This window comes from Vicugna pacos, chromosome 16 (genome assembly GCF_048564905.1).
Source record: "Vicugna pacos chromosome 16, VicPac4, whole genome shotgun sequence".
Lineage (NCBI taxonomy): Eukaryota > Metazoa > Chordata > Mammalia > Artiodactyla > Camelidae > Vicugna > Vicugna pacos.
The window spans coordinates 12,839,013-12,866,904 of NC_133002.1; the positions used below are offsets into that span (position 1 = coordinate 12,839,013).

Sequence of the window (27,892 nt, forward strand, 5' to 3'; positions counted from 1 at the left end):
GGGTTGGGAGGCAGGGGAGAGTGGATGGTGGAAGGTAGAAGAGGCACAGGAGTGCATAAAATGCAGATTTTGTCTAGGTTGCATTTTTGCTCTACTTCCTCCTCTCCTTCTAAAGACTAAACTCCTCATGTTTATACTGCACCAAATCTTTCTTGTCTTATTCTTCCTCTTTTCATAAGTTTTTTCTCTCTCTCTGACCCACTCATCCATCTAATCTATCCATCAGAAAACCCTACGTGCGCTGCCTTCACAGCACATCTAGAATCGTTCTGCTTCTCATCATCTCCCAATGCTGTCTCTTTGGTCTAAGGCACTGTCGTTTTTTGCTTTTTTTTTTTTTTTTAAGTAGGCTCCTAACTGGTCTCCCAGTTTGTACCTTTGCCCTCTTCAGTCTATTCTCAATACGGTAGTCAGAGTGATTCTTCTAAAATGCATGTTAGTATCACTCTTCTGCTCAAAACCCTCCAAAGATTTCCCATCTCACTCTGAGTAAAGGCAGAAGTCCTCAGGTGGCCCTCAGGCCCTACATGATCTCTGGACTCCCAGGCTCCACTCTTACATCATAATTGTCTTGCTTACTCTCTGCTCTGCTGTCTTCCTCCTTGTCCCTGGGACATGCCAAGCTGCCCCTCCCTCAGGGCCTTTGCATTTTCTGTTGTTCCCTCTGCCTGGATACACTCTGCCATCATACACTCACTCGGCTTACTCTCTTGCTTCCTTCAGGTCTCTGCTCAAATGTCTTCTTATTAATGGGGCCTTCCTTGACTACTCTCTGCAAAGTACTAACTGCCTCCCTCCTGCTTTTTTATTTCTCATCAGCACTTACCATCTGATACGTTACACAGCTTCTTATTTGTTGACTGCCTTTCTCTCCTTGTGAAATATAAGCTCGCAGAGGGCAGGGACTATGCTTTGTTCACTGCTGCCCCCATAGAACTTAGAACAGTACCCAGCACATAGATGCTCAGTAACAACTTGTGAAGTGGGTACACAAGAGGGTCCTGTCTGAAGGGGTAGCCTCAGGAAGTGTTTTCCTGAGAAATCTGTTAACACTTGAGAGATTTAATAAAATCAAGTTGAGGAAAAGAATTGTGTGTGTGTATGTGTGTTGGGGGTCGGGGTGGAGATGAGAAAGGGGATGCTGGGTGGTGAGGGAGGTACAAATATTGAATGTTCTGCAAAGCCATACATTATATTTTAAAAATAACTAGGTGAGAACTATGTGTGAGAAATAATTTTAGAAATTAAAAATGATAGTCTGGTCCAAGTTCACTGTAGTTTTTATTTATTCAACATTAAGAGAAAAACATTGCAAAGCAAGTGACCCAAAATAGCACATTTTGTGCATTTCTTCAGCCCCTTGGCAGCATCAGGCAGGTGTGTTCACTCTGCAGTGACTTTCGTATGAACCTCCCGGCTCTTGGCCCGCAGCTTGTTGACCTGGGACTCGGCAATGTCTGCCCGCTCCTCAGCCTCCTCCAGCTCGTGCTGGAGCTTACGGAACTTGGCTAGGTTAGCGTTAGATTGTTCCTCCTGAGAATAGAGAGAAAGTTGTGAGATTCAGACTTTGTACTTCTCGTTGCACTTGTCCCCAAACAGGATTATTTCCTCAACTCAGTTATTTCCTTCTTATGGTCTGTTTGCCATCTCTGACTTCAAATTCAGACAGATTTGTAACTTCAGTTACATTTTTCACTCTTAAGAATGAAAGAAAAAAAGTTTTGAAATGGAAAAGACAAGCTCATTTTGTCAAGCCCGTATTTACATGAAATCCACTGACAATGTGTGGCCTGCATGGCAAGGAAGAAGAGCCCATGAACACCCACGGCGTTTAGAAAGTAAGTGTAAGTTCAAATGATGACTTTGGGAAAATCCCACTTAAAATTTTTTTGCCGTGTGTTTTGACTCTGGTTAACAGAGATAGGAAAACATGGGGCCAGGAAGAAAGTACGCCTCTGTGCCTCTCCCTTTCTTGTTCCCTTTCCTTCCTTCCTACTTTACACATTGTGTCTGGAAGAATGGGGAACAACCAGGAAAAGTGAATCTGGAGAATCTTCCAGCACACCCCAGTCTGCTACAGCAAATGCACAGGGATAAGCCCCTGCTGATGACACTGCTAGTGAGTGAATGAGTCAGTTGCGATCAAAGACTTCTGTTTGGTTTTTGGGAACACTTGATCATGTGCATTTCTAGAGGGAGAGGAATATTTATCATGCTGTTAATTAGATTTTCTACTGGATATTCTTTGCAGCTATCAAGTAAGGTGGGTTATTTGGAGCTTTTCTTTTCTCCCTCAACCCTTACAAATTGCTTAATATAAATATCTCCTCTTGAAGTCCTATTTTATAATTAGGATTTGGGCATAAATTAATATCATCTCTGTTAAAATATGAATGCTATATTCTTACTTTGTCTCTTTCTTTCTCATTAACACATTCTCTTCATATGCTTTCTGCCCCCAAAAAGTTTACTTCTTCCCTCAAAGGCTTAAAGATACTTACAGCCTCCTCAGCTTGTCTCTTGTACGATTTCACCTTCGCCTGTAGTTTATCTACCAAGTCCTGCAGCCTGAGAACATTCTTGCGGTCCTCCTCAGTCTGGAAGTTTGAAAAAATGGCCTGCATTCAGTCCAGTGAGATAAGCCTACTATAGGTGGTAAAATAAATTACTTTGGTATGATGGCAGGTGGGCCTGGGGTAAACATGGTCACCTCTGAGGCTTCCTTTGTAGTAGTAACAGTAGCCACTCTTGTTAAATGTCCACTGTTTGCAGGCACTACGTTAGAGAATTATACACACCTCTAATCCTTACCTCCCTACTCTGGTGAGTAGATGTTGTTCTATTTTACAGGTGATGAATTAAGGTTTAGAGGGCTAAGTAACCTATCCAAAAAGTAAGAGAGGCCAAACCAGGACTAGCACGAGTTTATCTGGCTTTGAAACCTATATTTTTTTCCCCTCACTTATGCTATTTTCTAAAGGCCATTCTGATTTTCCTGGCTTAGGAAAGGGTCTGTGATAAGTAACTGTGTCATTTGCCCCTTATATCTATCGTGTCAATGTGTATCTACTTGTGAGTGCCACATAGTCACCAGGTTTTCAACTTCCCTTTGAGTAGGGAGTCTGGATATTCTAGAAAGCTACTCCCCTTACCTGGTAGGTGAGTTCCTTTACTCTTCTCTCGTGCTTCCGCAAACCTTTAACAGCCTCAGCATTTCGTTTCTGCTCATTTTCAACTTCTCCTTCAAGCTCACGTACCTACAGTCAAGAAAGATACTTAGTCAGTCTTGGGGGATATTAATTGACTCAGGACCTACTGATGATATTGGGTGAATGTCCCCGGCCCCAAGACTAGGATGGGAGTCAATATATAAGAAGAGAGAAGGATGAGGGAGTGCCCTTTTGCCCTCCCCCGATTCAGAGAGACTGAGAGACCCACCCTGGCCTCCAGCTTCTGGATCTGCTTCTTCCCGCCCTTCAGGGCCAGCTGCTCAGCCTCGTCCAGGCGGTGCTGCAGGTCCTTCACCGTCTGCTCCAGGTTCTTCTTCATCCGCTCCAGGTGGGCGCTGGTGTCCTGCTCCTTCTTTAGCTCCTCAGCCATCATGGCCGCCTATTTAGTTAAAAAAAAAAAAAAAAAGCCAATGAAATAAAGAAACCTGGTAACACACATGTTAATGTTAAACAAATACTCATCTTGCTCACATCAGTGATAGCCTTCTTGGCCTTGTCTTCTGCATTGCGTGATTCTTGAATTACTTCTTCCACTTCACTCTGAAGTTGTGAAACATCATTTTCCAGTTTCTTCTTGGTGTTGATCAGGCTGGTGTTCTGTTAAAAGTAGTGGAAATTTACAAGACCTACATTTTGCACACTAGGGATTTTAGAAATTTCTTACTTGTTGCCTCACGTAGGGGACCTAATGGCAATATTTCACTAAACTTTGAATATTCAGTGCAAAATGTTAATCATTTGCAAGGTGGACCCCCTCTGCTCCACTACCCCAGTGTTCATCTAATTTGTGCATATGGAGTCCTGAGGTTCAATAATGCCAACCAGACATCACTAGTATTCTATCCTTAAAAGGTTGGAAATACTAGAAAAGAATAGATTCTTTTTGCGAGAACCTGGCACTGAGAGTTTCTCAATTAGAAGGACTCTATTCTCTGTTAATGTGAATGGTTTGCTCCTTTGGGGAATACTAAATTAGTCTTATGAAAACATTTTCTTAAAATTTCAACTCAGTAGTTCTCTAAGGGAAGCAATACTACCTCAGCAGATATTTCAAAACGTTTGGGGATGGATATTTTTGGTTCCAAACGACTAGGGTGTGCTACTGCATTTAATGCCTGGGCAAGTCAGTGGTGCTAAATGTCCTGCAAGACACAGGGGTGGTAAACAGCAATGCCGAATGCTGAAGTGCTCCCGATGAGAAACACTATGTGGAACATTTTCGGATTTTGGAGTCAACAAATACCTTTATTCAAGTTTATTCCACATCATGATTTTCAAAATAATCTAGAGTCAAACCGTACTTTTAAATTAAAAAAGTAATACCCCTGCCCCTTTTTGGTAGAAGACCTAAAAAAAACAAGAACACACGCAAAAAAAACATCTATAATCCCATCACTCTAAGATAATTGTAATTAATATTTCAAAGCATGCTCCCATCCTTTTAAATATATATATATATATATAATATATATGTATTTATTTATAAAATTGGAGGACTTCCATATTCTAACTGATTCATCACACCAGCATTTGTTTGAGTGAGGGTCTCACCTGGGTGTGCAGCAGCTGGACACGCTCACTGGCGTCCAGGAGCTCCTGTTCTGCGATTTTCCTGCTCCTCTCTGTCTGCTCCAGGGTGGCCCGCAGCTCCTCTACCTCCGCCTGCAGCAGGTTGGCTCTGCGCTCCACGATCGCCAGCTGCTCCTTCAGGTCCTCCTGGCCCCGGAGAGCATCGTCCAGGTGTAGCTGGGTGTCCTGTTAAGTTAATGAAAAGGCCTTAGACACTTGGAAGAGGATGTGAACATCCCAGGAGATGAACTGGAAGAATGGACTGCTGCCAGGAACGGGAAGTGACAGGCCTGTCATTTGCATAAGCCTGAAAATGGTGATGTCACCAACTTTGGTGGAAGAGAATTACCAGGAGACAGATTCTTGCTGTGTTTTCTGCCTCCAACTGGTTATTTTTTCATGTGCGAGTCACTAGTGTGTCCTTTATGGAGCATTTTCTATATGCACTACTCAGAACTTGACATTTCTCATCTCATTTATCTTCACAGTAGCCCTATGAGGTGGGTAGCTCCATTCTTATTTTGAGGAAGAAACAGAGGTTCTGAGAGTTTAAATAACTTGCCTAAAATCAGGCTGCTGTTAGTGACAGAACTAAGATTCAACCTTAGGCCTACTGGTGTCAAAGTCTTGCTCTTTCTCTCATATCAGAACTTATCTCTGGGCTTCTGTTTATTTTTTTTATGTAATATTTCTTTAAAAATATTATGTTTTATATGTATTTAATTTAGCTACCTACATGCTATGAACTGTATACTTTATTAAAAGGGAAAGAAAAGGTTGGCTTAACAATAAGGTGTGATGAATGGAAGATGGGTCACTTCCCCGACTTAGCTGTTACTGGGGACCCATTTACCTTCAAGATCCCTTGGGTGTTCCTGTAGTTCCTCAGGCTCTCTGCTGCCAAGCGGTTGGCATGGTTCAGCTGGATTTCCATTTCATTCAGATCTCCTTCCATCTTCTTTTTGAGTCTTAGGGCATCATTCCTGCTTCTGATCTCAGCATCCAGTGTGCTCTGCATGGTCTCCACGACCCTAATGTGGTTCCTCTTCAGCTGGTCAATTTCCTCATCTTTCTCAGCAAGTTTCCTGTCAACTTCAGACTTGACTTGGTTCAACTCCAGCTGGATGCGGAGGATTTTTCCCTCTTCATGTTCAAGAGATGCCTTAACAAAACAATGATCAATTAATAGTGGAAAATGACTTGAATATTTGGAGTATATTCCCTGTGAGCCCAAGTATTACTAATATGTTTGTCTGATTTTACAAAGTGCAGTACGACAGTTCTAGGAGCCTACTAGGTAAATCATCCTTTTATTTATTTGGTTGTGGATTTTATAGGGCAGCTCTGTAATAAGGGTACTTTGTAAAGTATAAAGTGCTATACAAATATTATTCATATGAGTACAACACAAATTATGATTAAACTTATGTCTAGTAAAGAGGAATTCTCAGTGTTTTGTAAATTAAAATGTTCTGTGTGATATACTAATTCCTATCGTAGAAATTCTCAGTTTTCTTGTAGAAATTCTGTTTTAAAACATATATACACATTTCTGCTTATAAAGTATATGTTCACTGTAGAATGTGGGGGTAATTTATAAAAACAGAAAAACTTCCTATGGTGCCTCCACTCAGAGGCACAATTTTAATGTGTGTTTTTTTTCTAGTTTTTTTCATACATATATATATTTACATGATAAAATTGTATATGCAAGTGCATGTCTTGCTTTAAAAATTACTCTCTGCCATAAATATTTCCCCATATTAATTACATTTAATGGCTATAGAAAATTGCATCGTATGGATATTCCATAGTTTGTTTCACCTTGTTTTTGGATTGGACACCTTTGTGTTTAAAGCTTTGCCTCCATTTAAGATAATTTTCTTGGGATAGATTCTTTGATATAGAACTGATAGGTCATAGTATTACATTTTTAAAAGTTTTGATAACTCTTGTCAGATTGCCCTTCGTAAAGATTGTATGAGTTCAGGTTCTCACCAGCTGTGTAATAATGGGTCCATCTCATAGTACCATCACCCACTGAGTGTTTTCACCAATGCTTAACTTTGATTTTCCCCTCACATTATAATATGTACCTCTGCTTCCTCTAAGGCAACCTGAATGTCACATTTCTCTTGTTCCACTTGCTTCTTTATTTTTTCCAATTCATGAATTTGCTTCCCTCCTTCAGCAATCTGCTCAGTAAGGTCAGAAATCTCCTCTGCGGTGAACAAAAGGGAGTAGTGGTCAGACTGATGTAACATGGAAAGGTCCTACCAGGGCCATGTGGGGTAGGGAAGTTCAAATGCACTCACGCTGCAAGTTCTTATTTTCTCTTTTTAGTGTCTCAAGTTGATCTAGGGACTCCTCGTAGGCATTCTTGACCTTGAACAGCTCAGTACTGAGAGAACGGGACTCCTTCTGGGAGGCCTCAAGTTCAGCCTGAGTTTCCTCATACTTCTGTTTCCATTCTGATAGGACCTGAAAAACAGTAGATTGTCAGGTGATGGAAGGAGAAAGGGAGACTGATGCAGTTGATGCAGTTTAAGCAGGCTGGGCCACCTTGTCAAAGTTCCTTTGCTTCTTATCGAGGGCCGCGCAGGCTGCGTTAGACCTCTCCACATCCAGCATGAGGTCCTCCACTTCGTTCTGGAGCCGCTGCTTGGTCTTCTCAAGGGAGGCGCACTTGGCGTTCACGGCTTCCACATGTTCCTCTGCTTCCTGCAGACGCTGGGCCAGCTTCTTCCTGGAAAGTTATCCAGCTGGTTAGGGAGAGAGGTCAAGAACAGGGGCAAGTGATACCCTCCTGGGCCTCCTTTCACAGTCCTATTTCTACAGTGTCAAGTAGCATGGTTTTCAAAACTGGTAGCCTGAACTGCTTTCTAGGTTGAGAAACTATGGAAAGGTCCAAAGTGGTGAACAACTGGACTCAAGTCCTTTTATGTTTTTGAGTTCTTAAATTGTTGGAGCTGATGTTCTGTGTATCTCACTGTGTAAGATTTCAGGATTTTCAGGACTTCTGATTGACTGTAGTGTGGAGGAGGATTACCCAGGGCAGTTTTATTGATTGATTTATATGTCTCATATCATTCCATAAAAGGTTTGAGACTAACTAGATGTTTTATTGGGCACAAATATACTGGGCATACTCTTTTGATTTCTGAGACTTCCCATTTTGTTTTATGTACTTTTCCCCAGGAGAAAAATAGCCAGTTTCTTCTAATCATATATAATTTGGACAGTTTCACCAGAGAAATAAATAGATAAATAAATCAGGATAAATAAATCCATGCAGTCTAAGCAAAGGCAAGTTTTTTTTCCTTCTGTATTGTCTAATTCTTTACTCCCAGTTGTGTACCAGTTATGCATGTCTAATGTACACAAAAACCTTTAGCTCTAATGCTTTAGAAGATCTATCTGAAGGTCTCCTTTGGTCTGTACACAGACTGAGGCTTTACTTTATTCAGACTAACCTTGCCCATTATGCATGGTTTGGTGGCCTCCAACATGAGTTTTAAGAGCTATGTCTTTGGACTACAATACTTAAGAAGATGGTCTCTAGAATCAGAATGTCTGGTTCTAATCTCAGCTGTACTAATTAATCATATGCCCTTGAGTTAGTTGGTTAACCGCTCGCAGTCTCAGTTCCCTCATCTGTAAAATAGGGATACACAAATAATGCAATAGTGTTGCTATGGAAACTAAATGAGTTAATATATAATAGTATTTGACAGACAGTGTGCACTTAGTAAATGTTAGCTTCTGCTATCATCATCACAGCTGCTTCTGGGAGTTGCTGATTTGAGCAGCTAGGAAACCACGTCATTTTCCTCCTCCAGAGTTCATAGTACACACTTGGCCTCCTCCAGCTCCTCCGTGCGCTGGATGGCATCTGTCTCATATTTGGTCCTCCACTGGGCAACCTCGCTGTTGGCCTTGGACATCGCCCTCTGCAGCTCGGCCTTGGCTTCCTGCTCCTCCTCGTACTGTTCCCGCAGCAGGTCACAGTCGTGGCGGGAGGACTGCAGGGCGTGGGCCAGGGCGTTCTTGGCCTATGGAGGTATGAGTTCCGTGACTTAAATTCATTTCTTCAGTGATATTTGATTTATACACTTAAAGTAGAACCTAACTGAACATGTTCAGATTTAATTAGCCAAGATGATCTTTGGTAAAACTTACTTTAGTTTCTTCCTCTAACTGACGTTTCAGCTCCTCGATCTGCTGAGTAGATGCTTGTTTGCTCCTTGAAAGTTGAGAGACCAGAGCATCTTTCTCATCCAATTGTCGGGAATATTCACCTAAGAATTAGGGAGGTGAAGGAATTTGTTAGTGGCATAAACAAACCTAAAGTTTGTGTGTGTGTGTGTGTGTGTATAACATATATAATTGACTATTAGTTTATCTAATTCTTAATATTACGGAACTGGCTAGAACTAAAGATTAAAAAGCAGCATTGCTGTTGGAGTGTAACAGGTAAACCAGCCTGCTGACTCTTTCCTGCTGTCCTTTTTTTTTGACCTGCTCAGCCCATCCTGGTGGTTTGCTTTCCCTCCTCTAATGTGGGAGTATTGCTATTAACCCAGAACGCCCGGAATCGCTTTTGTCTAGTACACAGTTGCAGGCCTCAGCAATGCTTACCTGCTTCTGTCTGCAGGCGCCCTCTCTGGGCCGTCAGGTCATTGATCAGCCGCTGCTGCTCTTCCTCCTTTGTCTTAAGTTCACTCACTTGATCTTCTAGTGTACGGCACATCTTTTCAAGGTTTCCCTACAGGACATGTGGCAGTGAAGGATGAGACATTAAATGCAGCAAGGAAAAGTTAACACTTGATTCTTAAAATTTTTTAGAGTGAATAAATTTATGTCCAATGTGAGTAGAAACTTTATGGCACCAACTCTATGGGATATGCTAGGATTTAAGTATAGTAGGTGCATAAAGCTCATTCATTTATGCTAGTAATACTTGATACTGACACTCGCTTAAAGTGGATTTTGAAGTCATCATAATGAGTCATATGCAGCATTTAAAAAAAGAAACAGAATGGAATACATTAGAATAGATAATCAGTGCTGTAAACTGCCTTCAGACAATGTTTAATGACAGAGAACAATGGGGGTCCTTACAGGTTATTAAATACTCTCATTTAAAGATAGTATTGGGTACCTTGGCTTTGGAAATGGTCTCTGCATTACTGCTAAGGTCGTCAATCTCCATCTTCAGCTCACTCTTCTCCTTCTCCAGCTTCTGCTTGACCCTCTGCAGGTTGTCAATCTGCTCCCCCAGCTCGGCCACACTGTCCGCGTGCTTCTTCCTCAGCGCGGCTGCTGTGGCCTCGTGCTGCAGGGTGGCCTCCTCCAGGTCCCGGCGCATTTTCTGGAACTCAGCCTCCCGCTTCTTGTTCATCTCAATCTGGGCTGAAGTCGCCCCACCGGCTTCTTCCAGCCGCTCGCTGATCTCCTCCAGTTCCCGGGTGAGGTCAGAGCGCTGCTTCTCTGCTTTGGCCCGGGAGGCCCTCTCTGCCTCGATTTCCTCCTCCAGCTCCTCGATGCGGGCCTGGCCGTGACACAGCACAATAACGTGAACTCATCTCAATTTCAGGTTTTTTTGGGGGGTGCAGAAACTAATGGAGGTGAGATGACTCACCTGCAACTCTTTGATCTTCTTCTGTAGTTGAATTTCTACTGCCTGCTCATCTTCAATTTTGCTTAGCAGATTGCTGATTTCAAATTCTTTCCTTTAGACAGAAGAACAAGACATATTAGTACCCATATGAATTGAAAGATGATATTGCATAGAATTTTTTTTCTGGAGTATCTACTTTTTGAGTTTTTCATCAAGTTGCTGTTTGTCATTTTCTATATCTATTGTGGATTCTTGGGCCAGTTTTAGGTCACCCTCCAGTTTCCTCTTTGCTCTTTCTAGGTCCATTCGAAGTTTCTTTTCTTGCTCCAGAGACCCTTCAAGCTAATGAGAAGGTGAAATTTGTTAAAAATTGAAAATATATTAAAAAAAAAAACCTTTCAAATGGATATTAAAAACACACTTACGTCATCCACTTGCTGCTCTAGCTTGGTTTTAGCTTTGTTCAGGGTGTTGACTTTGTCCTCTTCTGCCTGTAGGTCATCCAGGGTCTGCTGGTGGGCCTCCTGGAGGGCCTTCTTCTCCTTGGTCAGCTTTGCGATGGTTTCATCCAGTCCTGCCATCTCTTCTGTGAGGTTTTTCACCTTGAAAAGTTAAAAAAGGAATGATCTCTGTAGTAAAGCAACTTAGTTGGATGGCAGAGTGTCTGCTGGTATAGCAGAAAATGATTCATACCTTGTTCTCTGTGGCGTGTTTCTCCTTTTCAACCTTGGCCAGTGTCAGCTCAAGGTCATCTATGTCTTTCTTCAGTTCTGAACATTCGTCCTCAAGTTTCCTCTTCTTGGCCGTCAGCTCAGCATTGATCTCTTCCTCATCCTCAGCTCTCTCAGTCACCTCCTTGATCTTGGCCTCCAGCTGAATTTTGTTTTTAATGAGTTGCTCACACCTTTCCTCTGCATCAGCCAAGGCATCAGCTTCCTGTGGAGAGATTTGTTGAGCTATTTAGAGAATTTGTTACTTATTTGTTCTTTGCACAAAATAGTAGTGTTTACTGGATGCTAATGAAATTTTCAGTATGAATATAAATTAAACTTATTTGAACATTTACATTGTCTGGAGAAATTTAGCTAATTAGATATGAGTCTATAAATTTAGAAGTATTTAGAACATTGGTCTGAAAAATGATTGGATTGAAGCAGTTGAGTATTTTTAAAAGTAGTGTGTAGAAGAGTGGAAGGACCAAAGGAAGCCTGGGTTCTTGTCCCCAGTTTGCCTCCCTGTGTGTGACCTTAAGCAAATTGCTTTTCTCCTCCTCTTCTCAGTTACCTCATGTAATTAGGAGGATTGGAATGAATGATTGCTAAGGGTATTTCAGCTGTAATATTTGAAGATTTCAACTTAGTCAAATTGGTTAGTTTTGATTTTGATCATTCCCTACTCACCTTAAACAACTAGTTGCTAGATTGAATTTTTAAAAAGAAAAATAAATAGTTATGTCTATGAATACATTTCCACGAAGCACTTTTTATACACTCGAAACCTCCCTGATAGTCCATAACAGTGTTATAATTGTCCAAGGTTTTCATTTCCATTTTAAGAATTACCTGTTAGTCTCAAAATGAATTTTAGAATATCTAAGAACCTGGAATTTTGAGAAATGATACAACTCCATGAGGTTTCTATAAATGACTAAAAGACTCATAAAAATCAGTTCAGCCACTAACTTATTAGATTACTCTGGCCTGGAGAATTTCTTTAACTTCTCAGTGTTCATATCTTAAGTTTTTTAAATACTTAAATGGATGATAATGGGGACTTCCCAGGGTTCCTTTGCTTAATTATTAATAGTAATACACTCAGTAAATGTTTACTCACTGACTAATGATAATACCTTTGAGAAGAGGTTAAGATGAAGAAACTTTGATGCTGTGCCTTTGGGAAAATGTAACCTTCATATAAATGAATTTATCAGAAGGAAAAGTTGAAAATAGCTTAAGATTTATAGGAAAACTGTCCTTTTTTCAGGTTTCTTCATGACATTGTTGGGCTTGTTGGACCAAGGAAATGGGAGGATGTATTTGGCCAGAATGCTGGTGCAAAACCTACCCCCACTCTGATTGCAACTCCTTGAACCGATAGAGAGAGGTCTTAAGAACTCAGTCTGTATCAAAGGAAGAGTCACAGAGGTCACTAGGTCTACCTTCCACCTTGGTAGTTCAGTTCAAGTAACTGCAAATAAATTTATTGAGCTGAATCTTGGGGATTGGGGAAAAGAGATGCAGAGAGGAATAAGAAAAACTGTCTTTCTTGAGTTTAAGTACAACCTCAAACACTTGCATTCAGAAAATATGGCTATACTTTTAAGGCTGAAGGAGGCAAGGCAAATGAGTAAAATGACTGAGATTTGGGGTCTTGCCTTTAAACTGTTTCCTTCATGGCTGTAAAATTTGTGATATTGTTAAATAAATTCTTCAGTTTTCCCTTTTCTGTTTGCAATTCGGAGGTAGTTGTCCCCTATTTCCTTACTTCCAGGAATATTGAAAGTTAAGTGAAATAACTGAAAAAAGCAACTGGAAAATTTCTGTTTCAAGAAGAGGTCATTTGTATTCCATTGTATATTCTTGCCTCCTTTGTCGAAGATGAGTTGACCAAAAGTTTGTGGGTTCATTTCTGGGTGCTCTATTCTGTTCCATTGGTCCATGTCTGTTTTTATACCAATACCACGCTGTCTTGATGATTGTAGCTCTATAGTATTGTCTGAAGTCTGGGAGAGTTATTCCTCCAGCCTCTTTCTTTTTCTTCAGTAATGTTTTGGCAACTCTAGGTCTTTAATGGTTCCATATAAATTTTATTATGATTTGTTCTAGTTCTGTGAAATATATCCTGGGTAATTTGATAGGGATTGCATTAAATCTGTAGATTGCCTTGGGCAGTGTGACATTTTAATAATATTGATTCTTCCAATCCAGGAGCATGGGATATCTTTCCATTTTTTTAAGTCTTCTTTAATTTCCTTAATCAGTGTTTTATAGTTTTCCATGTATAAGTCTTTCACCTCCTTGGTTAGATTTATTCCTAGGTATTTTATTACTTTGCTGTTTTAAAGGGGATTGATTCTTTACTTTTGTTTTCTGTTGATTCATTGTTAGTGTAAAGAAATGCAACTGGCTTTTGAACATTAATCTTATAACCTGCTACCTTGCTGAATTCTTCGATTATTTCTAGTAGTAGTTTTTGTGTGGACCTTTTAGGGTTTTATATATATAGTATCATGTCATCTGCATATAGTGACTCTTTTACCTCAGAAGAGGCGATTTGTAAATCCAAAGTGTATGTGAATTCAAAAAAAGCTTCAGTAACATGATGCATTCAGAGCACACAATACTTACAGATTGAACCTGGAGCTGCAGGTCATTTTTCTCTTTTAAAAGAGTCACCATTTTTTCCTCCAGTTCCTTCCTTTTTGCCTCTGACTTGGCGAGTTCATCCTTGGTTTTCTGGAACTCTTCCTTCATGGTGGCCATCTCTTTCTCGGTCTCCGCACTCTTGAGGAGGGGCTTGATCTTGAAGAAGAGTTTCATCCAGGGCCAGTGCTTGACGTTCATGAACGCACGTACGTTATACTGAATGCAGAAAAGGGCTTCTCTGAAATGACATAAAAATATCAGTGTAGATTGATCCATTAGGGACAATGTTATTGTTACTATTTTTTTACATACAAACTCCCCTTTTAATGACCCCCCCCACATATAAATATGTCAAATTCTGTATATTTTGTATGTAGGCTTTACACACAAACACACACACACACACTCTCTTACACACACACACACACACACTTGTGGTGGTCCTCAGTATGACCACTTTGCCAATATGTACTGCTCATACTGAATAATTCTGGGTTCTCAAGTCCCTGTCAAACTAGCAAAGAAGCTGACTTTAGAGGAGGAATACTTTGCATGTATGAGCAGCATGTACCATTTTAAGATCATTTGAGGTATCACAATATTAGTGATTTGGGAGTGGATGTGGCAGTTGTAAGTTGATTGGGCTGTTTGGCTTTCGGCACACTGATGTGAACTGTGAACAGGAGTAGCTTGCTTTCTGATTTGCCCCACCTAAACTAGCTTATGATTTATCATGTATTCCTTGAAGCCTGTCCTCTTATTTTAATCACCACAGAATTATCTACTCCATAAAGTTCTTTTGTTAGCTTTTTCACATAGTATACTGGCTCTTCTCAAATCAGTTCAAGTGTTTCCTTCTTACCTACTCAATTAGATTGTTAATGTCTACAGGGCATTTAGCATGGATTGAGCTCTAAAATTTGTTTTGTTTAAATAAAAATTTTAAATAGTAATAAAAGGTATCCCTTCTGCACATGGTAGCAATAGACTGGCAAGGTTTGACTACCTTGCAACAATGTGTCTGTTTCTTCAGCCTTGTTAAAATGGAAATTCTATTTCTATGGGTCCAATTTATAAGAACCATAACTCTGAGGAGGCAGACGAAATGACATAAACCATAATGTTGACACACAGAAAAGACTTGGGGATATAATACAGAAGTAAATGAGTATAGATGAGGAAGGTAGATGCAAAACATGTGTGTAAGGACAGAATGCAGAGTGCTGGGTAGATGGAGTTGGGTGAGGTTAATTTAGAGGGAGGGGAAATGGAAGTTTTGAATTGGTAACTAGATTAACTAGGCTGAGGGGAGAGGGCTTATGTAAATATGAGAATAGGAGAGAAGCAAATTGTTTAGCCTGGCAGGAAAAGGCTGTGTGGTTGGAAGTGATAGATGAGGTGGGGGATGGAGGCCTTGACAGACACCCAGGCAACTGGAATTTGACATGGGAGACCTTGGGGTGATGAAAAGAGCACTCCCTGCAAATGATTCCTGCAGCTGTATGTGAGGTGAGAGAAAAAGAAATTGAGGAAGGAGAGAAGTTCTGCAGGGAATCCAATTATGAGGGGTTAAGCAAAGACTGATGTGTTATAGGGGTGAGTTCTGAACTGGGTAAGAAGCACATACGTATTAGCCACAAAACCAAAGAGTTAATGAATGAGGAGGGCCGATCTAAAGTCCCTGAGGGACCTTACAATCCTAATATGTTGTTACCTCCTTTGCAACATTTTCTGATATTCTACCCTCATTAGAAATCCCCTGCAGACAGCTTGAGTTCTTGTAATAATCTGGGCCAACTTTTCATCTCTCATTTCTTCCAGAAGACCCAGAAGGCCAGCTTTGAAGAAAACCTGGAGAGAGAGGAAATCATACATCATCTCCATACTACGGGAGAGACGGACATGGCAGAAGGTACTTGGGTCTCGTGTAATAACTACCTTTGTGTGCCCAAATTTATATTGGGTGTGATCAATATCTATAGAGGCAAGAAGTTTCTCAGAAGCCTTCTTGCTGTCGATGAATTGTCCATCTGGAATAGCACTTGCATTTAAAACTTTGTATCTGTTCAATGGAAGAAAGAATGATTAGGAAGATGTGGCCATATAGGAAAATCAATGACACCACAAAGAAACATCAATAAAAATCTCAGAGAAAAAGCAAAAGTAGAAAAATGCACCTGCCCTTCAGGTTCAGATAGTAAAATAGTGATTTTTCCATGGTCTAATGCATGCTTCCTTCCTGTTTTTAAGAAATGTCATCTTTTCTAACCTATATTCTGTCCTGACACAATAAGACTGTATTATTTGACTAAATTTCATAGTATTTACTAAGTTAAGATACATAAAATACAATGAACAGAGGACAGTAACGAAGGTAATTAAATATTCACAACATTCAGTGCAATACGACAAAGAAAGACTGGCCTTTGTTTAAAATCCCCGTAGAGGATCCTGCTTGGGAAGCCCTTCCTGCAGATGCGGATGCCCTCCAGCACTCCGTTACAGCGCAGCTGGTGCAGGACCAGTTCATGCTCCATGGCCCCTAAAAATGTAGCAGAGCACTTACTACTGGGCACTGAATTTTCAAACTTGTGTGTGTTTGATTATTTTGTGCTCTTAGGTCTTACCAGGAGTTTTGGTTTCATTGGGAATGATGCACCGTACGAAGTGAGGGTGTGTGCTCCTGAGATTGGTCATCAGTTTATTTAAATTTTCCTGGAAAACCAGATAGAAGGGACTTGATGAGAAAGTTCTATTTCAGACTGCTTTTTGGTAAATTATATGGAACGAACCTAGGCACCTTCTTAAATATTAGGTATACGTCTATAAGGCTTCAGTTGCTCTGTATTTTAAAGCTCTCAAGAGTTCCAGCCTGCCAGATAACCACAAGGCCAAAGTGCTGGGCAGAAATGCAGCTGTTCATTGTATTCATTTATAACACCTAGGATCTTATCCTATAAACAAACTGCAAATTCAGTAGCCTCATGCACAGGAAGTGTTCCCAAGTGGGAATCAGAAGACAAAAGACTACGGTCTTGCTTTGCCACTAATGAGCTGCTTGACTCTATGAAATCCCTTTTGTTTCTCTGGGCCTCATCTGAGAATAGTTGAGATTACTTCTAAAGTCTCTTTCATCTCTCTCAGTGCTAATTTTCACAGTAGTAGTTTATAGTGGTAACATCGGTTAGCAACTGTCCCAATGTTCGCTGTTCCTTCCTTGAGTTTATTGTTCCCTGGGACCTGTAACCTCTTTTTTTTTTTTTTTTGAATAGTCTAAAATCATGAGACTCTCTGACCTTGTGTGGGTGGATCTTGGGTACCTGAGAATGATCCCCAGTCTGAAGCATATGGGAAGAGTTATTCCAGAAATAGCGTTAACTGGTTATGACAGACAGTGGTGTTTTATTCAACCATAGAAAACTGGCAGATAGCTGTTTCTCAGTATTTCTTAGGTATATTCTTTGAGATGACAGAGTTGCTTTTTTTTTTCATATCTCAGTTAACCATGAGGAAATAAGAAAATAAGTAATGTGAGTTTCTAATCTTGAAAATATGTACAAAGATAAGTTGTTGAAACAATATATTTGAGATAATGCAAATTGGTAGTGTGAAAGAAAAAGAACAGGGCAGTTTTCTTGTTCAGGTCATGTGTTGTATCTGCATTTTAGTTTTAAAAGAATTGAGATTTAGCCATACAAACCCTGACAAAGCAGCCATTGGAACAGACATTTCGTACATTAGAGGAGTCCGTTTTTAAGCCATCTAAGAAAGTTACATTATTTGTAGTAACATTGCTATTACTGTTACTTTAATCTCAAGAGAGATTTTCGAGCTTAATCATCCATCTAAATCACTAGGTTTGGCTTTAGATGATTTCCACCTATTATAAAAGATTAAATCCACCTCAGAGGACAAAGATGTGTTTTGGTGGAAGGATGTCCCAAAGAATGTGTCTCAGGCCCATTTTCAAAGACGGACTCAGGAACATTCTTAAAGGGCAACATTAGTGGAGAAACATAAGGCTTTCCACAGGGAAAGCTCTGAAGTTCAGCTCTGCTTCCTTAAAAATCAGCCTTATTATATAATGAGAAAGCTGCTTAGGACGTTTTGGAATTCTTGAATACATTAGGTGAGCATAATAAAGAATAATGGGTGAAACATTCCATCCTAAGGAGAAGTATTGCTTTGGTTGTAACCTGACAAGAGCGAATATTTGAAGTAATTCCTATTAACATCCATTCCCTCCTAATACATTCTAACTCCTATAAGTCTGATAATCCATAGAAGCTAAATAGGCTTTCAAATTAAATTTGTACTTTACCCTAAAAAGGGCTGACACAGTCTGGAAAGAAGAGCCCTTCTTCTTAGCACCTTTCTTTGTGCCGCTGTCTAAGATAAAAAGAAAACCCATCAATTAAAGTAGAATCCCAGAGGCTGGAATGGTATGGTAACATTCTGTGGGGACAGACTGGATTTAGACTGGGGGCACAGAAAGTACCTGCTTCAGCACTAGCATACGTGGAAAAGAGACTGGCCAGAGTCTTCATTGCGGACTTCTGGTACAGCCCGACCACGGTGTCGTTCAGGGGGTCCTTGTTCTTGTCCAGCCAGCCGGCAATGTTGTAGTCCACGGTGCCCGCATAGTGGATCAGGGAGAAGTGGGCCTCAGCCCGGCCCTTGACCACCTTGGGCTTCTGGAAGTTGGCAGACTTGCCCAGGTGCTGGTCATACAGCTTGTTCTTGAAGGAGGTGTCTGTGGCCTTGGGGAACATGCACTCCTCTTCCAGGATGGAGAAGATGCCCATTGGCTGAATTCAAAAAAGTAGACACTGGGGTCAACCAATCTTGTCTCAAAAGATACAGACATAACGGCTGTCATTTGATAGAATTATGAGCACTCCTATTTAAGTATGTTTGTAAAAGTAAACCATGGTCATAGCACAAAGAAGTCCTTTTGTTATCACTGTAATGACTTTTCCACCCTTCCTTCTCACATTCAACTCCATACCATTTCAATTGAGAGGAAAGCTGGGTACATACTCCAGATGTCAGAACACCATGTGGGGGTGATCTATGAAAAATGTTTTACATTTGTCACATTTTTTTCCCATTGTCAAAGTTTTATATTTGTATGAAAAGGACTTACTGACTTAGAATGATGTTTAATTTACTTTATATGCAATAATTTAACAGTATAAATAGCCCAAGCCTTACTTAAGACATTTTGTGTATTTAATGTCCTTAAAGATAGATGAAGAATCATAAGCAGTTTGAGTTCTTGACTTCCATATTACCTTTCTTATAATCCTTAGCTGTATTACCTGCGCATTAATTTTTATTTAGAAAAAAGACATTTCTATTGCTGACATCTTGGATCATAATGGAGATAAATTCCAGTGAAACAGACTATCTCAATAGAGATGCTGCTTTAAAATTATATTTGAATCAGTGTTAGAACAAAATGAGACTAAACACTCTCTGATCCTTATTTAAAAGTTGAAAAGAGAAAGTCATTTCTAAACGGTAATTTTCTAATTTATTCCGATATCAATCTAAGATTACAGTAGTACTTTCTGGAGTTGCTTAAGATACTTGGAAATGTTATCCGTTCAGTTCAGTTTTCCTTTAGAAGTCAAACAGACCTTCTCGATGAGCTCGATGCAGGCAGCCAGGTCCATCCCGAAGTCAATGAACGTCCACTCGATGCCCTCCTTCTTGTACTCCTCCTGCTCCAGCACGAACATGTGGTGGTTGAAAAACTGTTGCAGTTTCTCGTTGGTGAAGTTGATGCACAGCTGCTCCAGGCTGTTGAACTACACAAAACAAAAATTTTCAACGTTAAATGAATTTTTATAGCAGTAGAATTCACTACTGAAAGATCTTTTACTCGAAAATGTGGAATATAATAATGGAATAAAAGTTAAACTGATTGTTGTTTCTTCAGAAATCCCAGGAAAAAAATGATCATTTTGACATGAATCCTTTTTGTGATTTGGGGGCATTTTTAAAGACACAGGTGTCAGTCACACAGCAGGAGTTCTGGTAGAATCTACCTCCTTCCACCTCTATGATTGCATGGGCAATAATGTGCATTAAAAGTATAACCATGCTCCTATGAGTTAAGGTTTGGATTGAAGGGTGAAAGTAATTTTTTGCAAAGCCTCACTTTTTTTTGCCAGCTCCACTCTCTAATTCAAGATAAAGCTCACACTTTCACTTTTGGCTGTCACATTATTAAGCAAAGCTTATCTTCAGACCTTTAGTTGATATGCAAAGTGAAATTAATAGGCCTATTTCTCTTCTATTCATATCAAACATTTGGGAAATCTTCATTGTCAGGCCTCTGACAGTGGGGACCTGATGTGGTATAGCAGTTGAAGATCCAAAAGAGTCTTTGTAATAATTGACATTCTCATTTTGTAGATGATGAAGCTAATGCCCCAGAGGGGAAGGGGTATGTGTCAGATGATCCTGGAAGAAGGCAGGCTATGAGCTATCACTGCGTTTCTACCATTTGGCCCTTTCCATGGGAGGTTCCTTGTGTATGGACCAAATGCCCCAGATCCAGGTTCCTGTCCTGGCTTTGCCTTAAATGGCCAGAGGCTTTTTAGCAAGTGTTTTGATTTTCTTACATCTGTTTCTACACATGTAATTAGAAGTAATATTAGTTACTCCTTTATGGGTTATTTTGAAGATTAAATGAGATAACATTTTGAAATGCTTAGTAGAATGCCAGAAATATAGACTTCTCGATAAATATTAGCTGCTGTTATTATTAGTTATTATTTGGTTACCTCCTAGGTACTTTATTCTAGGTGCAGTGTTGGGAAAAGCAATGTAGACACTACAAATGTAAACAAATAATGATAATACCCAGTATATCAAAACCCAAATTGCCTTTCTCCCACTTTTTATTGATATGGAGAGAACTCACATCAAAGATCTCAAAGCCAGCGATATCCAAGACCCCGATGAAGTACTGCCGGGGCTGCTTGGTGTCCAGCTGCTGGTTGATGCGGGTGACCATCCACAGGAACATCTTCTCGTAGACGGCTTTGGCCAGAGCACCCACAGCGTTGTACACCTTCAAACAGAGTCACGATCATTCGAGTTTATAAAGACATATCATGAAGGCCTGAGATGTGTGTGACTCGTAGACATCATGTGATTACCTGCTGCACAGTCTGGCCTTTGGTGACGTACTCGTTGCCGACCTTGACCCTGGGGTAGCAGAGGGCTTTGAGCAGGTCAGCAGAGTTCAGACTCTGAAGATAGGCAGCCTTGTCGGCAACTGTAGAGACACAATTTAAGAAATGTTTAATGGCAATATTTTCTTTGATGTAATCTTTCCATTTTTTGCCAATCCATTTTCTTTATTATTTAAAGAAAAAATTTTAAATAATTCTATAGAAGATCAGATGAGGCTTTCGGTACATTAGAGCCTGGACTTGCTAATAAATGGTCAGTCAGTTTCACTGGCTTTTTGGTGACTTACTGTAAGCAGCTTTTGGTGAATTCATCCACAATAAACATGTCCAGTGTTTATGGTCTGGCTTCTTTAAGTCAGAAGCCAGACCCTGCTCTTAAGACATAGTAGGTATAGTTGGGAGAATAAGTACACCTTATCTGTTGCTGCTTCTCCCAGTTTAACCTCACCAAATCAGTTTATCTGAAAATATAAGGATTAAATTTCACTACACGATCCCTACAGAGTCCCCTTCTAAAATTTTGTCATTGACTATGGTGTAAATGCTATGTCAGGCACAAAGGTTACTGCTGCAAAGTTTAGAGGAAGGAGAGAGAATGTTGTCGAGTTGGGGTGGTCAGGAAGGGGGTCCATGTTCTTTCCATACATAGAATATATGATTTTTCTTTCTCAGCTTCTTTTTTATCTTACTTGCAGCCTAAATTGTCTGCAGGTTCACGCACAGACAACACACACACGTGCACAGATGTCTAGGGATATCCTTCACCCCAGCTCTGTGTTTGGGCAGATCCTGTATTCCTCCCAGTAGGTTTACCTGGCTGGTGCTGAAATAGACCAGTATGCCAAGTCATCCTGTATACCTCTTCACTATTGCTGAGGCAAAGCAAGAGCACTATTCCAGCTCATTCTCTCCCTAACGATCTGACCCCAGGTTATGCTTTTTAGGTATATCCTTGCAAGTGGCTATTAGGGTTCATTTTAACTTATTTGGGCTGCATAGAAATGATGGAGATATGGAGATGCAAGGAAGGAAAGGGGGTAAGGAAAGCCTGCACTGTATGTAAACGTGTATATGCCCTTCAGAAGTCTAGCTACAAAGGAGATGTGAGTTTAGAATAAGCTTTTGTTTTTTCTTGCCATGTTCTTTCAGTCCGGATGGAGGTTCACCCAGTACCTTCAGTGCCATCTGGCTCAGCTTGCTCCTCACGCTGCTTTTGCTTAAATTTCATGTTCCCATAGTGCATTACTGCCCCTGTGAGCTTGTAGATGGAGACTTTTTCTTCAGGAGTAAAGCCCAGGATGTCAATGGCACTCTACCAGGAGTAATGATAGGAAAAATGTTAGGGCAGAAGAGACTAATGTATTTTGGAGAAATTATACTATATTCCAAGGTAACTGCACCTGTAGTGGGTTGCTATGACAATATGACATTCTCAAACAACGAATTTTTATAGAACTTAGTGTATGTGTCTTACATCAGTAGCCATCAGCTCTTCTTGGTCATCAATGCTAGGGACTGTGATCTCCCCTTGACTGACGAAGGCATAGTCGTATGGGTTGGTGGTGATCAGGAGCATTTCTGGGTACATAAAATTCAGGGTATACATTTTACATTTGAAGTTCTTAATAAAAATATTAACTTTCATCTGTGAATTTAAGTTCATTCTTACCAATCAGATCTGGCTTCTTATTGGAAGTGATCTGATAAAAAATATGGTAGCTTCTTTCCGCCTTCAGCTGGAAAGTAACTCTAGACTTTTCTAGAAGATCTGGAAAGAGAAGAAAATAGATATTGAATTAGAAAAAAGTATCAATGCTGCTTAGATATTAAATGAACCTCAGTGTCTTTGGCTAAAATTGGGGCATTACATTAGGCTCCACTGAGATTCCAATTTGATGATGGATCCTCTTGGCACTAGGTGTATGTAGAATTCCAAATACATACGGAGATTGCCTAAGGTTCTCACCATCTCAGAGCAGAGGCTGAAGTATACCTGCTCTAGTAAAAGTTAACTTTTAATATGGATGACCTGTGACCTCTGTATTATAATAGATCCTTAATATTCCCCGTATTCTTCAGATCACCTTACATTCTGTGGTGAACAACTACCAAAGCTCAGATAAAGAGCAAGTCACAGTCATACATATACATACACATATTCCTTTTCACATTTTTTTTCATTATAGGTTACTACAGGATACTGAATGTAGTTCCCTGTGTTATACAGTATAAGCTTGTTGTTTATCTATTTTATGTATAGTAGTCAGTGTATGCAAATCCCGAACTCCTGGTTTCTGGTTATACCTATACCAGAAACTGAGACAACATTGTAAACTGACCATACTTACATTAAAAAAAAAAAGAAACAAAAAAGAGTAAGTCACAGAAATGGATTGCAAACCTATAGGTAACTCATAGGAACCTATAAATAATCTTATTGTTTGTCCTAGAAAAGGCAGTTGCTTCTGAGGCAGGAATTCTAGAATGTGCTACAGAACCATCAGCCTGAGATTGAGGTAAACAGAGTACGTAGCGATTATGGATAAGTCTGGCATTAGCTCACGGGCAATGCTGGCAGTAAGATCAAAGCTTACCAGGTGATGCAAAATATCCCAAAATGAAGTCACTTTTCCCTCTGTTTGATTTTCAATGATCCTATTAACTCACATGTTTCGATGTCAGCAGAAGCCAGTTTCCCTGTGGTACCGAAGTGGATTCTGATGAATTTACCCTTGAAAAAGAGAAAGATTATTTAGTATTAAAAAGTTGACACACAAGGAGTGATACAAGTGAAATAATTCAGGCATAGCTACTCTGACACTTAAGGTTCAGGAAGACCCCTCTGCGACCAAGAGACTTACAAAGCGAGAGGAGTTGTCATTCCTCACGGTCTTGGCATTGCCAAAGGCCTCCAGTAGGGGGTTGGCACTGATGATTTGATCTTCCAGAGTCCCCTGCAAAGGCAAGAAGGCAAGAGCAGTCTTCACGTGTGGGGCTCCAGTCTTCCTGAGAGCCCTGACTCTTTTGATTCTAGCTGTCAGACCTACCTGCATTTTGCCAGCTTCTTCTTTCTTCTTTTCTCCAGTAACTGCAATTGTTGCAAAGTACTGGATGACACGCTTTGTGTTCACAGTCTTTCCTGCCCCAGATTCTCCGCTGTCAAACAGAAACCAGAGAAGAGATCAGAACTACAGCTCACATTGTTGACATCTAAGACAATCACCGCAAACCAGAGAAGGAGAAGTCACATACGTGATCAGGATAGACTGGTTCTCACGATCTGTGAAAGAGAAATCAAGACCATCAGTTTTTGAAAATAATGCACATTCAATATGAAGCTTATTGACTCTGTTCAGATTAAACAGAGTTTATTCTTTTTAGCATTTTGAAGATGTTGCCTGCGATTTTGGTTTTGTGTGTAGCTCCCAAAGAGTACTTGCCTCTTGGAGTAAAATTTGTGCAAGTGAGATGCAAAGAATCATCTATTTCTTTTTGTATTTTATCAATTTGAAAACTTTGCTATGCGTAATTTCAAACATACACAGAGGGAGAGACAATAATGTAAAGAGCTCCCATGTACCCATCAGTCAGTTTCTACAGTTATTGTTATTTGGTCAATTTTATATATTTTTTACTCCCATCCCAAGCTCACTGAGTTATTTTAAAGAAAATTCCAGGCATCATATAATTTCATCTCTTAAGTCCTTCAGTAAGAAACGTAGAATTTTGAAGTTTCACTTAACAGATAAAGAAACTGAGACCCAGAGAGGAACAAGTGACTTTTCTAATCATTGCATAGCTTGTCAAAATTATCAAGTTGTTTTGACTTCCAGGCTACCTGGCCTCCTCCCAGTTCTTGATATTAATTTGACTGCTGGTAATACTAAAAAAGAAAGTGATTTAGAATTGTAAATGTTGGTGTTCATTCATTTTTATTTTCCTTTTAATTTTATATACATTTCTAAGTAATAAAAACAAAAATTATCACTAGTTATATGACTAATGGATATGTTAGATTTATACCAATTTTCTGATTTGTTAAATCTTTAATTCTGTACTAATAGATTTTAGAGAATTCTCAAAAATCGATTTGGAGAAATAGATACTAATCTGGATGCTATTTAGATGAGAATATAGGCTTCAGAGAACTTTAAACTTCTATTCAGGGAGGTAGGTACAGCTTTTGGAAAATATTCAGATTGATTTCTTTTTCCAATAGGAGAAAAAGCATGAAAGATCCTATCACATCTAGTGGGGACATACACAAGAAAACAATGTTCCAGTTTCTAACCTGGTCAATTGCCACAGTTTTTGCATGGTTTTATACAAAAATCATGTTTGGAGACATAAGTAATCTTGAAGTTGGAGCAGCTCCAAAATTTAGAGGAGTGGAGACCTTAGAAAGGGTAGTGGTGTGTACAGCTGTGAAAATGCAGCTGCTGAGTATTAAAACCTCTGAAATGAGCCCACATTTGGATAATTTCTGGAAGGTAGCTAGCTTCTGTTGTTAAGCAAAAAGCAGTTTACCGGCCTGAAATTCTTGTAGAACTGCTGGCCAGTTTGAAATAGAAGACTCCTATTCTACCCCTTTCCCTCTCTCTTCTCCTTTAAAAGACAATTAAAAGACAGTGCAACAACAATGACGACCACAAAACTGCAACAAAGGAAACAATCAAATAAAAAACCGAGAAAGAACAGAATCCTCTCAGGTTTCTGAAATCCCATGGAACCACAGGAAACCCAGGAATTTAGAATATTTCCAAAGGCAATACATTTGGTGTGTGATGATAAACGGTTTTAATGTTGTACTTGAGCCTACAATTTGTATCAGAGCTGTTTGTGTATACTTTCATTAGACAGGAATAACAGACTTTGATATAATTTAAAAAATACTGTTTTCAAAGAAAGGTATTTTTATTTTCTTCCATTCTGGTAGAAAGATGCTTGAAACTCTTTGGGAGGAAACTCATGGCTCTTTCTTTGCTCATGTTTTACCCCAAAGGTTGGCAACATTAGCTGTGTCTATTAAAAATAAAGGTAAGAATTCAGTTATGGCTGGTAGCTGTTTTCCATGATTGTTGTGGATATTTAAAAAAAAATCTATTTGAACTTTTTTCTCTATCCAAATCAGAAAGTAAAAAATATGGGGAAGCAACAAATATGTTTACAGAGGCCTGCTAATGTTTCAAGTAGACTTCCAGTTACTAGCTAGAGGTCAGTGAACTCAGTGAGCTTCACTTTACTCATCTATCAAATGGCCTTCGGGAAGAATATGTGATGTTACAGCTCTGAAAGTTTTTTGAAAACAGTGAAGCCCCACATGGCTGCAATGTATTATAATCAAAGCCCAAAGTCTATTTGTTCGTTAAAGATTCTATTTCCAAATTCCTGTAAATAGATGCATCACTCACTCACCAGTCAACATGAACTGATAGGCGTTGTCAGAGATGGAGAAGATGTGGGGCGGGGCCTCCTGGCGCTTTTTGCCTCGGTAGGCAGCCACCACCTCGGGGTTGTACACCGGCAGCCACTTGTAGGGGTTGACGGTGACACAGAACAGGCCCGAGTAGGTCTGAGAAAATCAGAAAATTTAACATGTGGGATTTGTTTTCACTCAGAGAGATAGATGGGATAAAGAGATGTGGAAGGGCGCTCACGTAGATCATCCAGGCTGCATAACGCTCTTTGAGGTTGTACAGCACTCCTGGCTCATGCAGGTGGGTCATCATGGCCATGTCCTCGATCTTGTCATATTTGGGAGGGTTCATGGGGAAGACTTGGTCTTCTCTGACAGTTAGAGTCTGACAAGTAAAATAAGACCAGTTTGTATTCATGGTTAGAGATAGGGTTTATGTATATCTGTTTTGGTTATAAAACTATAATTGTGGACACTTCCCATTATATTATTTGGTGTCCTTTAAATAAAGACATGAAAATATGTTTATTTTAGAGTTTGATGGTAAGAAAATCTGTTTCCCACGATGAGCTAGAATACATACTACTTTGTAAAAAGTACCCCCCTCCCACATTTCCCTGTCCCAGGTTTATTTGTCAGTTTCTATCCTTTTACTTTAATAGGTTTAATTTTTAATTTTTCCTTGCCATTCATTATTAGGAACTTCAACTTGGGGAGAAGTAATGGGGATACCAATACATTATATACCTATGTAAATAGTAATTCTTTTGATAGGAGAAGCTAGTTTTTATTTCTCCCAAGTTTGAGGATTTACACTGGGAAGTGAGAAATTAAAGGGATACGTTGGACGCCTTCTAATACTACTACTGGGTTAAAAGTCCTTTGGGTAGTTGGGAAAGGGAGAAATGAGGTTACTGCTGAGAATCTCTTTTACCTTCCAAATCTGGTGTCTGTAAATGGACTAAAAGGGGGTTTGTATTGGCAATAGGCTTAAAGATTTTGAGCAAGTAAGTTTTCAACTTGAAGTGAGGAAACAGAGAAGTAAAACAGTGAATGTTTTCTCCCTGTGTGTTTACTTACTGCTCCACGTTCTGTCTTTACAGTTACTTTCCCTCCTTCCTTGCTTTGTACGATGCTCTTCACGTAGGATTCCTTGGGCTCCACGACAAAGACCGATGTTTTAGCGTCAAAGGGCTTGTTTTGGGCTTCAATCCGCTCCTTTTCCGATTTTCGAAGGTAAGGAGCGGCTTCACCAAAAACAGCCATTTCAGCGTCCGAACTCGCACTCATGGCTGTGATTTATTCAGAGAGAGCTCTGCCTTGGGGTAAAAATGGGGGAGAGGAGAAACAGAATCCACAAGTTATACCTGCAAGCTAGATTCGAAATAAATGCTTGTCAAGCCTCCATCACCTGCCTGGGCTGTAACTATTTTTCCAAGCTGTTGTTGACCAGTGTTCTAACACAGTAACACTAGCACTGGGCT

At 39.9% G+C, this 27,892-nt stretch overlaps 1 protein-coding gene and 1 long non-coding RNA gene across 2 annotated transcripts in view; one reads left to right on the forward strand and one right to left on the reverse strand.

Annotated features, from left to right (window-relative positions):
• Positions 1-27,892, forward strand: part of LOC140686475 (uncharacterized) — a 196,984-nt gene that overhangs the window by 3,507 nt on the left and 165,585 nt on the right. Inside the window, exon 2 of the long non-coding RNA XR_012060329.1 lies at positions 15,606-15,696. This is a non-coding gene — a long non-coding RNA (uncharacterized lncRNA). The remainder of the gene's footprint in view (positions 1-15,605; positions 15,697-27,892) is intronic.
• On the reverse strand, positions 1,313-27,698 carry LOC102543276 (myosin-8). Its single transcript, XM_015249449.3, has 38 exons — positions 27,489-27,698; positions 26,650-26,793; positions 26,408-26,564; positions 24,245-24,272; positions 24,040-24,148; positions 23,854-23,946; positions 23,660-23,723; positions 22,662-22,760; positions 22,467-22,570; positions 22,166-22,304; positions 20,957-21,075; positions 20,719-20,868; positions 19,427-19,597; positions 18,283-18,592; positions 18,106-18,173; positions 16,412-16,499; positions 16,209-16,326; positions 15,723-15,846; positions 15,499-15,635; positions 13,767-14,022; positions 11,113-11,355; positions 10,845-11,021; positions 10,616-10,761; positions 10,441-10,531; positions 9,961-10,350; positions 9,438-9,564; positions 8,979-9,097; positions 8,655-8,851; positions 7,362-7,545; positions 7,115-7,280; positions 6,896-7,020; positions 5,653-5,961; positions 4,782-4,985; positions 3,702-3,827; positions 3,439-3,609; positions 3,153-3,257; positions 2,502-2,597; positions 1,313-1,533 (listed from the first exon to the last, which is right to left on the reverse strand). Exons 1-38 carry the CDS (start codon positions 27,696-27,698, stop codon positions 1,384-1,386), a joined length of 5,814 nt encoding a protein of 1,937 aa, XP_015104935.1. The 3' UTR covers positions 1,313-1,383.